The sequence below is a fragment of the Podarcis bocagei genome (assembly GCF_964188305.1).
Source record: "Podarcis bocagei genome assembly, chromosome: 16".
NCBI classification, from domain to species: Eukaryota; Metazoa; Chordata; class Lepidosauria; order Squamata; family Lacertidae; genus Podarcis; species Podarcis bocagei.
This window is the reverse complement of record NC_138142.1, coordinates 20,324,862-20,341,588: the sequence shown is the minus strand read 5'-3', so window position 1 is coordinate 20,341,588 and position 16,727 is coordinate 20,324,862. Positions and strand designations below refer to the sequence as shown.

The 16,727-nt window shown below is 49.6% G+C and overlaps 1 protein-coding gene across 5 annotated transcripts in view; it reads right to left on the bottom strand.

Annotated features, from left to right (window-relative positions):
• Positions 1–16,727, bottom strand: part of NF2 (NF2, moesin-ezrin-radixin like (MERLIN) tumor suppressor) — a 101,407-nt gene that overhangs the window by 27,548 nt on the left and 57,132 nt on the right. For 3 of the 5 annotated variants that reach the window (XM_081174921.1, XM_081174923.1, XM_081174920.1), the window contains 5 exons: positions 16,493–16,606; positions 12,961–13,083; positions 11,334–11,551; positions 8,196–8,301; positions 1,052–1,182 (listed from right to left, as the gene is read on the bottom strand). In XM_081174921.1, the coding sequence (XP_081031047.1) occupies positions 1,052–1,182; positions 8,196–8,301; positions 11,334–11,551; positions 12,961–13,083; positions 16,493–16,606 (692 nt within the window). The remainder of the gene's footprint in view (positions 1–1,051; positions 1,183–8,195; positions 8,302–11,333; positions 11,552–12,960; positions 13,084–16,492; positions 16,607–16,727) is intronic. The other 2 variants (XM_081174924.1, XM_081174922.1) reach the window with 1 other exon arrangement.

Sequence of the window (16,727 nt, the reverse complement as noted above, 5' to 3'; positions counted from 1 at the left end):
GTTATCTCCCGCTTGGACTACTGCAATGCGCTCTACGTGGGGCTACCTTTGAAGGTGACCCGGAAACTACAACTAATCCAGAATGCAGCAGCTAGACTGGTGACTGGGAGCGGCCGCCGAGACCATATAACACTGGTCTTGAAAGACCTACATTGGCTCCCAGTACGTTTCCGAGCACAATTCAAAGTGTTGGTGCTGACCTTTAAAGCCCTAAACGGCCTCGGTCCAGTATATCTGAAGGAGCATCTCCTCCCCCATCGTTCTGCCCGGAAACTGAGGTCCAGCTCCGAGGGCCTTCTGGCGGTTCCCTCACTGCGAGAGGCCAAGTTACAGGGAACCAGGCAGAGGGCCTTCTCGGTAGTGGCGCCCTCCCTGTGGAACGCCCTCCCATCAGATGTCAAAGCGATAAACGACTACTTGACATTCAGAAGACATCTGAAGGCAGCCCTGTTCAGGGAAGTTTTTAATATGTGACATTTTAGTGTATTTTTCATCTTTGTTGGAAGCCGCCCAGAGTGGCTGGGGAAACCCAGCCAGATGGGCGGGGTACAAATAATAAATTATTATTATTATTATTATTATTATTATTATTATTATTATTATTATTATTATGCAGGGTATGCACTAGCGGAACAGCACCCAGAAGGACTGAACCCTGCACCCACCCAGGGCTGGGTTCAGTCCTGCCGGTTGCACCTTTCCAGTGGGGTACAAACTGATGAAGCAGTACCCTGCAGGACTGAACCCAGCCCTCAACAGCTGACATCATCCAGTGACATCAGCTGGTGGACAGGTGGGCATGGCTTGGGAGAAATGGCCTCGTGGGCCAACGTGAACCCTCCTGGTGGGCCACGATTGGTCCACAGGCCCCACGTCATGCTGTAGACAATATGGAGCTAGATGGAAGCATGGTCTGATATGATCTCAGTCGACTTCCTATGCTTTTAAGTTGAATGTCACATTGAAAGAAAGAAGAGTGGGTGGAATCTGCACTGTGCCACAAGCGCCACGAGACTATGAGTTACCACAGCCAAGAAGGAGAACAACGCACTTCTCTTTCTCTATCTCCATGGACAACCTCTTCATGTCGGTATCCTTGAAGTCAAAGGAGAGGCTTTCGCTGATGAGGTTGAAGGTTGGCATGTCAGCAGGGAGCGCCGTTGAGCCTGAGTTCATCGGCTGCTAAAGGCAAAGCAGAGATTAATCACCCACTGCAGGGGTGTCAAAAATGTGTATGCTGCTTGATGCAGAGATTTGCATTTTAATTTTGATGGTATTTCATGTTGTAATGCTGTCCTCTATCCTGAATTAGAAGAGCATGAGAAGAAGCTTGCTGGATCAGGGCCAAAGGCCCATTTAGTCCAGCCACTTGTTCTCACAGTGCCCAACCAGATGCTCCAAAGGGAAGACCAGAAGCAGGATCCGAGCAGAAGAACACTCTCCCCTCTTGCGGTTTCCAACAACTGGCATTCAGAAGCATTGCTGCCTCTGGCCATGCAGACGGAGCACAGCCACTGTGGCCAGGAGCCATTATATGATACAGGGATACGGATATACTTTAATAGCGTAATACAGTGGTACCTCTGGATGCGAACGGGATCCGTTCCAGAGCCCTGTTCGCATCCTGAAACGAATGTAAGACGTGTCTGTGCGTGCCACATTTCGCCACTTCCGTACATCCGCATGACGTCATTTTGAGCGTCTGCGCATGTGCGAGCGGCAAAACCCGGAAGTAACGCGCTCCGTTACTTCTGGGTCGCTGCAGAGCGCAACCCGAAAATATTTAAGCTGAAGCGTATTCATCCCAAGGTATGACTGTATCTCAATATAATTTAGGCAACTAAGCAGGCTACATGTATAAAAACCAAGTACGCCGACATTAAAAAATAAAAGCATCCAGAATCAAAACAGACAGTGAAACAATCCCATTGTAACATTAATATATAAACATGCAATGCAACAACCCCATTAAATCAGCACAGCAATTAAAACAAGGAGGCCCAGGTTGAGGTCAACAGTAGTTGCCTGCCCATAATGTTTCCTAGCAGGACAGGTGAGAGCGAAGAGGCACCTGGATAACAAGATATACTTACCAGCGGGTGCCTGGACGCTTTATGGACATCCTGGCCCCATCAGTAACTGTGTTCTTGCATCTAATTTAATGCCAATAAGAAAGTACAGTTGGTCTCACTGCAGGAAACACACTTAACCCCTTTGTTATTTTTCACAGGTTGCTGGACGTGGTTTTACTCCAGCAGGGGTTTTTTTTTGCACAGATCACAATTCCTGTAGCACGAGTCTGATTGCTCTCTGATTCTGACTGCTATGTCTGGGGTTGGGCTAGCGATGGGGTGGTTTTATTTGCCTTCCTGCGTCTTGTGGATTGGCTCGTCTCTGAATCCCCGTGGAGCAATTTTGCTCTGCCCGTGTCTTCTGCAAAGCGCATCGTGTCTTGGGGTTGTGTGGGCAGCTGGGAGTGGGGGATAAGTGGCGGATAGATGATCCTGCCTCGTGGCATGACCAGGTGGGCCTTTTGTGCCTCTCAATGCAGCAAGCCTGTGAATCTGACATTTATTCAGTGCCGGGGATGTGTGATAGAAACCCATACTACAAATTGGTCAGAGCAGCGGAGCTGATAACCATAACTCTTCTGGACAGCTGATGCCAAGAAGGGCTTCAGGCTGAAAGGATTTTACAACTCACTTGAAAAGCCTCAGAGATCAATGTCAAGCACAATTGTTTAGACCACAGGTCCTGGCTGAAATGTGGATGCCGGAGAAGAAGAACAATGGGTACAAAAGCCAATGAAGCCTGTTGCAGTGATGCAAAGTACCTTCCAACCAGTTATTAACCTTCCCTTGCTTTTCCCGGGTGTGAGTCTGTGTGCTACTGTGTCCTAATGACGGAGGCACCAAATATCTAAAAGGCCACCTCCTTCCCTACAGATCCTCTAAGTTTGTAAAGATTGGCAGTACTTAAGACCATAAAAAGAGCCTGCTGGATTAGTCAAATCACCCATCTAGTCCCACACCCTGTTTCCACAGTGACCAACCAAATGCCTGTGGGAAGCACTGGCTTTGCCATGGCTACATGCCTACCTGGATGGTCGTTTCCAGGGGGTGATGCCTGGGGAGTGTTGTTCGTCCCTATGGAGCCTTCAACGTGGGGGGTTGCCCAGGGTTCAATTTTATCCGCTATGCTGCTCAACGTCTACATGAAACCACTGAGGGGGTCAGCAATATGCTGATGGCACACAGCTTTGCTATTCCTTTACATCCACAGGTGTGGCAGAGGATGTGCTGAACCGATGTCTTGCCTCAGTAATGGACTGGATGAGAGCCAACAAGTTGAAGCTCAATCCAGGTTTCAGGCAGGGGATATTCCCAGTCCTGCCTGGAGATTAAACCAGGGACTCTCGGACTCTCTGCATCTGAGCTACAGATGGTTCCCTAGACCAGATGGATGGCAGGTGGCCCTCTCTTGATGGAGTCGTACCATCTCTGAAGGAGTAGGTATGTAGCTTGGGTGTACTTCTGGGTCCACTGCTGTTGCTTGAGACTCCAGTGGTCGCGGCAACATGGAGAGCCTTCCATCAGCTTTGGCTCGTGGCCCAGTTGTACCCCTATCTAAACAGGGATAACCTAACTTAATAATAATAATAATAATAATAATAATAATAATAATAATAATAATAGCAGCTTTATTATTTATACCCCGCCCATCTGGCTGGGTTTCCCCAGCCACTCTGGGTGACTTACAGCACATCTAAAAAATCTTCTGTTATCTTTGCTCTGGTAACCTCTAGGTTAGATTACTGCAACATGCTCTTCTTGTGTTTCCCTCTTGAACTAAAGTGTTAGGGATTTAACCACTGATATGTCTTCTAATGCTCCAGCCTCCAGTTTCAAGCAGCAGGCAGTCTCACCCCATAATAAGTAACTTTACTCCATGGTAGATATCCTAGCTTGAACCAAAACAGCTACCCCTCAGTAAGCATCTTGCCTGCTCATTGCTCTCCTGCTAGTTTTTGCATCCCTATCTACTGAAAATTCACAAGACAACCCTAGGGAAAGCAAGGGACAATGAGAGGAACAGCACCCGAACTGCATTGATTCTGAAATATTCTTGTTCACCACCTGTGAGAATCATTTCCTTTCAGAGCAAATAAGTCGGCATTCTAAGCATTCCCACGGGCCACGAGTGAAAGAGGATTGTGTCAGGCCCCTTTAAGAGATCCTCGGGAGAGATAGCAGCGGGCTGTATTTTTCAAAAAGGAGAAGCGCTTCTCTTATGAAACATTTCTGGGATTGATGCAGCTGGAGGGGTGGAGCCAAACTGCCGCTGTCTTACAATCTTCCTCTTAATTATACTTCGGTTCCAGGGGCAAAAATATACTCGCAATGCCTGCTGATTAGCTCCCAATGAAAACCTGGGGCGCATGCATGATAAGGAAGCCTTGTTTTGTTTTGCAGAGTTTAGTCAAGGACAAACTGGCCTGATGCTCATCGTGCGACTGACAGTCCTCCCAAACCAGGATGCTTTGAACACCGGAATGTTTTGCATCTCACCTTCGCAATGAATGAACTCTAGGGCCTGAGGACCCCAGGTAAAATAGTCTTTCTCCCTCTCTCAACGCACTCTCTCAATTCATAATAACATAAGGCTTAGCAACTGCATACAGCATTTCAAAGGTTCAGAGTGCACTGCAAACCTTACTACATATGTGACAGCACTGGAAAGAAACCAATGTTTTAGTCTGGCCCCCCAAAAAACTTTGGAACTCCCTGCCTATTGACATCAGGCAGGTGCTCTCACTGTAATCTTTTCAGTGCCTTCTCAAAACATTGTTTTTTGATTAGGCAAGCCTATCCAGAAATGTTAGAGGAGCTAAAGTTAGTCTTTCCCAACCTGGTGCCCTCCAAATATTTTGGTCTACAACTCCTGCCAGCCCTACTGGCTTAAAAGAACAGTGAATTCTTAGAAAGGAGAGAGAGAGAGAGAATGGAATACCAGGAGTGGTCCTCCTGATGTTGTTGCACTACAACTCCCATCTTCCCTCACCATTGCTCACGCTCGCTGGGACTGATGGGAGTTGGAGTCCAGCAACATTAGGAGGGTCAAAGGTTTCCCAGCCACACTCTGCACCTGGTGCCCTACAGGTGTTTTGAATGACAATTCCCATCAGCCCCAGCCAGCAAGGGTAGCCCAAAACATCTGGAGCCTGCACCAGGTCTGCACCACAGGGTTGTTGTGAAGATTACGGAGAGAAACAATGAATCTTTAAGAGGGGCCAGGTGATTGTGGCAAATGCTGTTACTTCTGTCACCATAAACCAGCCTTTCAGAGATGAGTCCTGCTTCGAACTTATTGCATCTCCATCCATCCTCCTGGTTTCTCCATTCAGCCCCTTCTGCCTTTGGGGGGATTGGTCCATAGCTCTGCATGCAGAAGGTCCTAAATTCAATCCCCAGCATCTCCAGGTAGGTATGGGAATGTTAGCTGCTGAAACTCTGAAGAGCTGATGCCATACAATGTCGACAGTACTAAGCTAGATGGAGCGATTAAGTCTGATGGGTGGGTGTCTAAAGACAGCTTCCTATGTTGGTCTAAAGACAGCTTCCTATGTTCCCCATGCCAGACTGGATCAGGCCAGTGGCCTATCTAGTCCAGCGTTCTGTTCCCACAGTGGGCAACCAGGTTGCCAAGGGGGAACCCACAATCCAGACCCAGGCGCAAGAGAACCCTTTCCTCCATTGGTTTCCAGCAACTGCTATTCAGAAGCAATACAAGCGATGCTTGTAGCCTTCAATAGTCCTATCCTCCATGAATTTTTCTAGTGCTCTTTTAAAAGCATCTAAGTTGCTGGCCATTGCTACATCTTCTGGGATGTATCTTTCCGTATCTTGAGTGTGCACTCAAGAAGTGAAGAAGTGCTTTGTCTGTCCTGGATTGCAATTGCCCACAAGCGCAATCGCTGGCACCAGACCCATTTAAAGTCAGGGGCTCTTGTAGGGGAAAGCCAGACAGGCTGAGAGTGTTTGTTCCGAAGATTGTCTCTGACAGAACACCCGAGCAACCAGTGTTTCAACTCAAGGGGCCTCTGGCTAGAAATGGCAGGCTCATTTCGGCACTGCAGCCAGTGCTCTTAAAAGCTTCTGAACGTTAGCAGACAGCCTCAGAGAACTGGGGGGGGGGGGAGAGCGGGGAGCCATTAAATCCAAGCCACCTTTGTTCTGCTTGTTTAAACACTCAGTCAGGGTGATGCAGTATCGAAGACAAATTGGGATGGTGAGAGAGCCTGGGTAAAACTAATGTAAAAGAAACCTGTTTGTGGGGTTTATTTGTGACAGCACAGAACACAACTTGCACACCCTTCTTTGTGTAACAGGAGTGAACAATTCAGAGCTGGGGGCGCTGGAAGCTTCCTGGAGCTCTAAATTAAATGCTGGTATGTGAGCGACTGCATCATTTGAATCCCCTCAATTGCGATGGACACTATCAAGCAGCACTTCACACGCTTCTGCCATGGCATTATAAATATGTATTTGCCGTCGGTGTTGCTATTAGCAGGCTGCTGGCAGGAGTCTTCCCAGGTAAGGGATCAGCCCGCACCCTAGACTTGGCCATCCCAATGAGGGGGTGCAAGATCTGCTGATTCCTGGGTTTGGGGTGCTGTGGTGAAGGCCATAGCTCAGGGGGGAAGAGCATCTGCTTTGCATGCAGAAAGCCCCGGGTTCAATCCCCAACGGATGCAGGAATAGGTGGGAATGTGCTACATCATAAATCCTGGCAATCTGCTGCCAGTCAGTGTTGACAGTACTGAGATAGACGGACCAATGATCTGACTGCAGCTTCCTGGGTTTGTAACAGTTCCGCATGTCTTTTCTACAGATCCAGGTGTAGCGTAGTCACTTGCCCAATGGGACTCCCCCCCCCACGCCCACCCCAAATCTGCCCTGGAGGTTTGGGGAACCCCTATCAGATATTTAGGGGGTTGCGGAGGGGGTGCCTTTGTGCAATTAGAAATCCTTGCACTGGGCGGATGCGTTACTCAGCGCTACTTTGGGCGCAGTCCTTTAACTTTTATCTTATTCTTCAAGTTGCCCGTGTCCCTCTCTCCAACTTAAGAGCCTCTGGGACTGGGATGTTCTCTGTTGCATTGCACTGCTCTTTGCTCTATCGAATCCAAGCCCTGGCACAGTGCTTGCTACGAACAAAGCGAAATAAATGGGACACCAGAACCGCAGAGGGCGACACAGATGCTCAGTGCCGCTCCGTAACGGCAAGTTCTGTCGGTTAACAAATGTGGGCGTTTAACAAAAGCCCAGTGTTTTGCTCCTCATAAAAAAGTCTGTGGCCTTCCAGTTTAATTGGAGGTCTTGTTATTTTTCTGCCAAGGGTGATAATGACAAAGGGATTAAAGGAGCCGGCCATGTGCTGAAAACTCCGGGAACAGATGCCCAAATTACTCTGAGTTGAAAACTGGCTGATTATGATCACCAAACACACAGCAGGTCGTCTTGTAGGAGCCCTGACAATGAGGAAGAATCCCCAAAGCGTCCCCTGCCAATTTTTTTTTTTTAAAGGAAGAATTTTATAGCCTTTGATTTGAAACCTGGAAATCCAGACACTGAAGCGGAACCCCTGATCATCATGGCTTTCATTTTTAAAATGAATACAATTTCTAGACCTCATAGAAAACTGGAGCGACAAGCTTTGAGTAGTTTTGGCTAAAAGCAACATCAGAACATGTGGCTTTGGATGATGATGATGATGATTTCTATACTGCACTTCATCCCAGGATCACAGGGTGGTTTACAATATAAAGAAACAAAAATGCATAACATGCTAACAAACAAAAGCAACAACCCCCCTGCTACACACACAGAGTTTAAAAGGCCATAGATTGTTTAAATAGCCAAAGGCCTGGGAGAAGAGGAATGTTTTTGCCTGGTGCCTAAAGATATGTAATGAAGGTATCAGGCGAGCCTCCCTGGGGAGAGCATCCCACAAAAGGGGAGCTACTGCAGAAAAGCAGAAAATTGTATATAAAGCCAGCAAAGGAACAGCTCTGCTCAGTTTGCATAATTGCAATGCTGGGCTTCGGGTTGCAGATCTCAGAGGATGCCCAGGGGCAAGCAGCACAGAGTCACCAGGGGCAAAATGATGCCCCTATGTATAAAATGTTTTCTTACTGTGTAAGACGACTTGCTGGTTATTTCCAATAGCTTCTGCTTGGCTCTTCGCTCAGAGTCTCGAGCTTCCTGGAGGTCCTGCTTGAGCTGATCGGCCTCCTTCGCCCTGCACACAAGCAAAATACGAAAGAGGAGGTCAAGGGCCTAAACGAGGCAGTGGTGGGCCAAATCCAACACCCTACCCTAGCCTTTGCCACCTTGGCAATGTTTCCACAGTTCTCTCCAGATGATCTGGACTCCAATTCCCATCATCCCCAGGCAGCAGAGCCATTTTGGACTACAACTCCCATCAACCCCCAGCCACCATGCTGGGAGCTGAAGTCCAAAATGGCTGTGCTGCCTGGGGATGATGGGAATTGCAGTCCAAATCGTCTGGATGGCACCTGGATGGCAAAGGCTGCCTCTACCCACAATGCTCTCCTTCCCCAAATGGCAGGAAACGGCAGCGCTTCATCCGTCTTGACTGTTGTCCAGGGAAGGAGAAATGAAATGAGTGGGTGAGGGGGTAGGGAGAGAAAAACTGGTTTTTGACTGTTGTCCAGGACAGGCAGTGGCGTAGCGTGGGGGGTGCCAAGGGTGCCGGCCGCACCGGGCGCAACATCTGGGGGGGTGCGAGTCCAGAGGGAAGGGACAAGTTCCTTCCTCCGCCGGGCTCCCCGCAGCCACCGCCAGCCTTGCGCCCTAGCGCGCGCGCGCCCCCCGCCGCCGCTGCGGCTGCGCTCCACTCACTGCTCGCAGGAGGAGCAGCCGCTGCAGCAGCGCCGACGCCGCCACCGACGCCTGGCCAGCACGGGCAGCCTCCGCACCCCGACGCGCCACCGGGCCTCGACGCGCCCTGCGCTCCCCAAAAACCTCCGAGAGGAAGCCGGTGGGCGGGCGAGGCCCGGCTAAGCCTCTCGCCAGCAGGTTAAGAGGCTTTCGGTTTCGTCAGCAAGTTTGGCGGGCTTGCTCACGAGTAAATGAGTGGTGGATCATCCCCCTAAGGGTGTGTGTGTGCGCGCTAAAGAAAGGCTTCCGGTTTAAGTTCTTTGTTACGCTGAATGTTTATCTTTTAAAGATACATAGTAATAATAAAAATAAATGAGAAAAACGAAAGGCGTTGGATTTTGCTGTGCATGGTGCCCTTTGGGAACTGGCAAGGTGGGTTTTGAAGCTACTGCTGCAGAGTGGCGTAGCGTGGGGGGTGCAGGGGGGCCCGGCCGCACCGGCCGCACTGGCCGCAACATCTGGGGGGTAGGGTTAGGGGCGCAAATCCACTGGTTAGGGGGCGCAAATTACTTGCCTTGCCCCGGGTGCTGACAACCCACGCTACGCCACTGAGGACAGGTTCTGCTTCCCACCCCCCACCAGCAGAAGCTTCTATCTTCTAAAATGTAGGCTGCAGAACTTTTTGCCCTCCAGATGTTGCTGGACAACAATTCCCACCAGTTCTAACCCCTGGCCATGGTGGCTGAGGCTGATGGGAAATGGAGTCCAACAGCACCCAGAGGGCCAGAGGTTCCCCCAGCCTTGTTCTACACGCTAATCTCATGCCACTAGGGGTGGTTTAGACCACCCATCTAAGGAAAGACAAGCACCACTGAATTACGGCATTGGAGGTTTCAAGAACTACTGCCTACCCCTCATCCTCGACAGGTTCCTCTGAAGCGGTTGAGGGGGTGGGTTGGAGGGAAAGAGGAGAGAGAAAATAAGTAATCAGATCTTCTGAACAATATCCGGCGTTGATGTTTTTGGCAAGCGGGGCGGAGGTATAAAGGAAGGAGGAGAAAGTTACCAAGCGGGCAAAGACAGAAGCCCAGACACAGGAGTGGGGGAAAGTAGTAGTTCAGAACAAAATTAAGGCTATTGTTAATTCACCCACTAATGAATGCAATTTATGACAAAAGCCCTTGGCAGCGGCCCTTGTATGCCCAGAGGACCACGGAGACGGAGGCCTGGCGTGCGGTAGGAGCCTTGTGATTGGCTGGGAGAGGAGGGGGATATCTGGAGCGAGATATTGGGACAAGGGAGGGGGAGAGTAATGAATTTGGTGTTTTAATATCTAGAGGCGAAAAACTTAATTAATGGCATCTGAGTGCTTTGGAGACGGCAGTGCGGTGGTTCTTGAGCAGCTGAAGACCCAGTGGGGGCCCAGGCCCGAGGGCTTGGCAGGATGGTGCATGCTCAGCCGAAGTGCGTGCATGGCGAGGAGGGAAGTTAGGGATTGCAGTGGGGCCAGGGTGCATGTGAAAAGGATGGGATCACAACCCAGGGAAATCAAGGAGTTCACCTGTACTGAACTGGTTTATCAGAGGCATCTCATTGAACTTTGTCTAGTGCTTCAGATCATTCCATGCTCACTGGCCATGCCCACACCTGAAGGACCAGGTGAATAGCCTGGGAGTCATTTTGGACTCACAGCAGTCCATAGAGGTGCAGGTTAATTCCAGGGTGGCTGCTCCATCTGGTACGCCAGCTGAGAACTTACCTGTCCTGCCAGGGTGGTGCATGCTCTGGTTATCTCCCACTTGGACTACTGCAACACGCTCTACAAGGGGCTACCTTTGAAGGTGACCTGGAAACTACAACTAATCCAGAACGCGGCAGCTAGACAGGTGACTGGGAGCACTGCTAGGAAGGTATAACACCGGTCCTGAAAGACCTACATTGGCTCCCAGTACGTTTCATGGTGCTGACCTGTAAAGCCCTAAATGGCCCTGTATACCTGAAGGAGTGTCTCCACCCCCATCATTCAGCTCCGACACTAAGATCCAAATCCGAGGATCTTCTAGCTGTTCCCTCACTGTGAGGAGTGAGGTTACTGGAAACCAGGCAAAGGGCCTTCTCGGTAGTGGCTCCCTCCCTGTGGAACACCCTCCCATCAAATGTCAAGGAAATAAACAACTATCTGACTTTTAGAAGACACATGATGGCAGCCCTTTTTAGGGAAGTTTTTTAGGGAAGTTTTTTAGGGAAGTTTTTAATGTTTGGTGCTTTACTGTGTTTTTAATATTCTGTTGGGAGCCACCCAATAAAAGTAGTAGTAGTAGTAGACTTTAACTTTGTGCTACACTGGGCACTACCCAATGGCAAGAAAAACAAGGAATGAAATGCTTCAAAGCCCCCAAACCAGTGGGTGTGCTTCCCTCCCCGCCTGACCTTCGCTCCGACTCTTCCGCCATCTTCAGCGCCAGCATCTCTGCCTCCAGCACCTTCTGCTCCATCAGCCGTTTCTCTTCCTCAGTCCGGATGGCCGTGGCTTTGATCCGCTGCATCTCCTGCTCTGCCTCAGCGGCTTTCTGAGCCAGGAGCTTCGCTTCCTCTTCCGTGATCTGAGCTTTCTCGGCCAGCAAGTCAGCCGTCTCTTCGGATCTCATCTGAGCAAGAAGGGTGGAGAATTACACACAAGGGGCTCTGATGCAGCGGCGATGTGCTACTGGTTCGGCTAGAAGCCATGACGGCCATGCTCTGCCTCCACAGCTGGAGGCAGCAATGTTTCTGAATACCAGTTGCTGGAAACTGCAAGGGGGCGAGAAGGCTCTTGACTTCCAAATCCTGCTAGCAGGTTTCTCACTGGGACATCTGGTTGGCCACTGTAAGAACAGGATGCTGGACTAAGGTGAGCCACTGGTTTGATCCAACAGCCTCATCTGATGTTCTTATGGTCTGTGGTCAAAAGTCTTCCTAACAGATGGGCAATGAAAACGACCCATGTCACCCCTCACAGCTGCAAAGAGGCTCATATTGGAAGGATAAATGCCCACTTTGTACTACTCGGGGGCCTGAAGAACTCACTGCCCTTTCTGCAATTGGAGCTGGAGCTTATCACCGTAAATCTCATTTGGATACCTAAGAACATAAGGAGAGCCTGCTGGATCAGGCCAATGGCCCATCGAGTCCAGCATCCTGTTATCAGTGGCCAACCAGAGGCCTATGAGAAGCCCACAAGCAGGATCTTAGCACACTCCCCTCCTGCAGTTTCCAGCAACTGGTATTCAGAAGCATTACTGCTTCCAACAGTAAATGGAGAACATAGCCATCCTGGCTAGTAGACGGCAATAGCTGTCAATTTGTCCAGTCCTCTTTTAAAGCCATCTAAGCTTGATGACCTTCACAGCCTCCTGAGGCAGCGAGTTCCACAGTTTAACTAGGGGTGAAAAAATTCTTTCTTTTCCCCTGTTTGGATTTATGGGCTGCCTATATTAATTTGTAAGTTTTAAATCAGGATCAACGGGAAATGTCAACTGGCAAAGTTTATTTCTTTATTTTCTGTTATTTGGGTTTGTTTGCACCATCAGAGTCCCCAACACTGTGGTGACCAGCTGCCCAGTCCTTTGCTTCTGAAACCTGGATGATGTGGGAGCTTCTGCATGCAAAGCAGATGCTCTACCCCTGAGCTTCTGCCCCTCGCCTAAAAATAAACGAAGATTCTAGTCCTTCTGCTTTTAAAAAAAAGAAGAATTAAACAGGAAGTTGTCTTATACTGAACCAGACTACCATCTACACTGATTGGCAGAGGCTTTCCAGGGTTTCACTTATAGGAGACAGGTATTGAACCTGCAACCTCCTGCATGCAAAACAGGTGTTCAATCACCAAGCCACCACTCCTTCCCCAAATGAGTAAGCTTGATGTTGCAGAGTCTGAATACAGGTGAATGGAGCATCTACTCTGACTGGTAAGGACAAGTCTTGCTGAAGAGAGGGGTCTTGCTTCTACCATGCATGCCTTGTTAACGGGACCATGCCATTGCAGTAGGCAGCTAGTCATCCCTGCAGAGAGACTTACCAAGGCTTCGTTAGCCATTGTTGCCTCATCTTTCAACTGCAGCAGCCTCCTCTCCAACTCGTCCCTCGTCCGCTCTGCCTCTTCTCGCATCTGCTTCTCTCGAGCTAAACGCTGGCGTTCCATCTTGGGGGGTGGGGAGAGGCAGGGTGGGGAAGCGAGGACCGCAGAAAATAGTACATAAGCAACCAAGGCATGCAGATCGTAGGCATTCTGCACCGAACAGAAATCCAATTTATCAGGGCCGTGCGGCAGAATTCAGACATCTGCTCGCCACAATCAATTCCACTTCCGCAATCCAGGTTTACAAAGCAATTTAGATGCTTTGTTAAAGAGCAGGGAGATTTCAAGGCACAGGGTTTGCTGCCGGGCTGCTGGTAGAGGCCGGCGTGGAGGTTCTCGGTGGACTCCCTGCTCTCTGCACCCTCAGATATAGGAGCCCTCCCTCAGCAATTCATTTTTTCCCTTCTTGCTCTTCATTATCCTTTCAAAATTTCGAACCATTTCCCCGCTCTAGGTAAACAACACATTTAACCTCTGCTGGCCATATCTTGGTCTCTGAGCGGTGTGCAGGAAGGTTAAGAGAGACAAAATCAGTTAAAAACTAGCTATAGAAGTCAGAAAAACGGCTAGAGATGCCTGCAGAAATGTAAAAAGTTATGCACTAGGTGCTGGAAATTCAACGGTGACTGGGCCTGCCTGAGGGGATGCAACAGAATTGAGCCCACCATGCTCTAGTGGATTTGAGCCATGCATCCAAGTAACAATGACTTCAGTGATCACACAGTGATGTAAGGAGCCAGGCCCCCTTCAAGGTACCCTTGGCCAAAGTTGCTAAGGGACTTGCAAATGCATACAAGACCCTGGAATCTGAACCGGTAGTATATGGGTAGACTGTGCAACCTTTAAAACACTGGTGCTCTGTGCAGGAGTTAGTCTGTCCTCGCCAGCAGTCCAGCTGCAGCATTCTGCACCAAGAGGAGCGTCCAAACCAGTCCCAAGGGAAGCACCCAATATTTTTTTTTTAAAGCCTTTATTGCGCTGGGTGACACTCCCTGAGACAAAACACGTTTCCCTCCTCCTAGAACTCAGGATGCATCCCCCATTTTCCTTTGGACACATTCCGTTTTTTACAGCTCAAGTTGACCTGGGTGCAAGCTAGCCAACCCAGAGAGACTATTATCGCTGCCCATGGAACTAAGCCAAGAGCCGTAACATCACTGACACAGGCAAATCCAAGACAAGTACTTTTAACCTAACCTTCCCGTAAGCTGAGCGTCCCCTGGCACACGGAGGCACTTGGCCGCGGCCGCCTAACCGCTTCCCCAGAAGTGGCAATCTATATTCCGAGCAGCACCGCGCAGATTAGCTGTGTGGGTTTCAGCAAGTAGAAAAGGTCTACAAGCAGAAAACCATGATTCATACAATCCAATTTGCTGATATGTGCTCATTGGCTCCATGCTGTGGCCTGAGATGCGGCGCGTCTGCTGGCTGGGCTGACCCGCAGCGGATAAAAGGAGGCCAGGCTCGGAATTAGCATGCAGGCAGCATGCGGCGGAAGAGCAGCTCGCATTCCATCACCATCTAATTAGGACACGGCTCCCCCTCCCTCCCACAACCGCAGCCAACCTCCCCAAGACACAGCAAACATACGAGCGCCACGACCGAGAAATAGGTTTACAGAACGGCAGGGGAGAGGATGGACAGCATTTAAAGATCGTATGCCCACAGAGTGGACACCGTTTTTCTGGCCCAGTAGTTCGGGCACTGGCAGCTGTAAGCATGCGCTGCTGCAATGCACTCTATGTGGGGCTTCCCCAGTGATTGACCCGGAAACTGCAGTCAGCGCAAGATGCTGCAGCGTGGTTGCTGGCAGGAGGGAGACCGCGTCAGCGCAGAACACCTCTGCTCAGAGATCCGCACAGGTTGCCCATTTCTTACAGGGCCAAGTTCAAGGTGCTACCGTTGGTATACAAAGCCCTTGAAGGCTTGGGACCAGTTTACTCCTGGGATTGCCTCGCCCCAGTGGGATCCCAAAGTGGGCAGGACTAGCTGGAGCCGCTCTGAGATGTAAGAGGGTGGGCAGGGGGCTTCCTGGAGGTGTAACTGACTCTCAGACTTTGAAAAGCTGGCAACAATGGATCACGCTCATCAACATTGTTGAATTAAGCTAATTAGTTTGAGTTGAGTTTTGAATAAATGTGCAACTAACCATTTGCATTTGGAATATCAGGCCCAGTATACCTGAAGGAGCATCTCCACCCCCATTGTTCAGCCCAGACACTGAAGTCCAGCTCTGAGGGCCTTCTGGAGGTTCCCTCACTGCGAGAAGTGAGGTTACAGGGAACCAGGCAGAGGGCCTTTGCGGTAGTGGTGCCTGCCCTGTGAAATGCCCTCCTGTCAGATGTCAAGGAAATAAACAACTATCTGACTTTTAGAAGACATCTGATGCCAGTCCTGTTTAGGGAAGTTTTTAATGTTCGATGTACTGTATTATCATGTTTTTAATATTCTGTTGGGAGCCACCCAGAGTGGCTGGGGAAAGCCAGCCAGATGGGCAGGGTATAAATATGTTGTTGTTGTTTGAAATTAACAATTAGTGTTTATTCCTGTGCTGCAGGAGGTTGAACTAGATCACCCTTCCATCTCTACAATGCTATGATTCTATGGAATTTTACTGTGTTATTATCTTCCTTAGTGGGTTGTGAAAACCACTATTCTGAATAATGCATTTTATAAGGTAGAGTAAAGGGCAGTGGGGTGACTTTATGGTACCAAGAGGGTGGTGACCCCAAAATGTTGGAGAACCATTGCCTCACCCCATATATGCCATCTCAAAAACACTGATCTGTGGAACAGTGATCTGTGGCAGCATTACAGGTTCCACATAACACCCGTTCCGCATTTGTAGAAACACAATCTTAGTGCGGCGGCATCTACACTTTGGAACTCCCTGCCTGTTGACATCAGGCAGGCACCTTTGCTGTACTCTTTGAAAGAATGCATAAGCCAGTTGCTGCTATCTCTATGCACAAGAGGCTGCCCAATCTGTTGCACAACGGGCTTCCACTAGCACAGCTGCAGCACTGGATCCCTCTGTTATGCAACTTTAAAACTGCCCTGCCCCGAGTTTCCAGAAATCTGCAAAATTTGCCTGGGTTGTCAGCTCTCGCCCGCGAGTGCGGAATGTTCCCAGCAATGCCGATGTTGCAGCAGTTTCCTCTGAAGAGATCCCAAGTGAACAATTCAAATACAGTGGTACCTCGGGTTAAGTACTTAATTTGTTCCAGAGGTCCGTACTTAACCTGAAACTGTTCTTAACCTGAAGCACCACTTTAGCTAGTGGGGCCTCCTGCTGTCGCCGCGGCGCTGGAGTACGATTTCTGTTCTCATCCTGAAGCAAAGTTCTTAACCTGGAGCACTATTTCTGGGTTAGCGGAGGCTGTAACCTGCAGCGTATGTAACCTGAAGCGTATGTAACCCAAGGTACCACTGTAGTTGTTAAGAAAGGAACAGAACCCTCCCTTTCTCTGACCTGTTTCCTGGCCTTCTCCTCCCGGGCCTGGGCTTTCATCTGCTGGACTTCCAGGGAGTCTGCTTTCCTCCTCCTCATGAACAGGTCGTGGTTTCCAATGCACAGCTGCAGGATCTGGTCCAGCCAATAAGAAGAGGAGAAGAGGATGGCAAGTTTGTGTTCACGCCACCAAGCATTTGAAAGCAAAACACTTTTGTCCTCTACCCCACCTTGTTGCACAGAACTGCATGCCAAC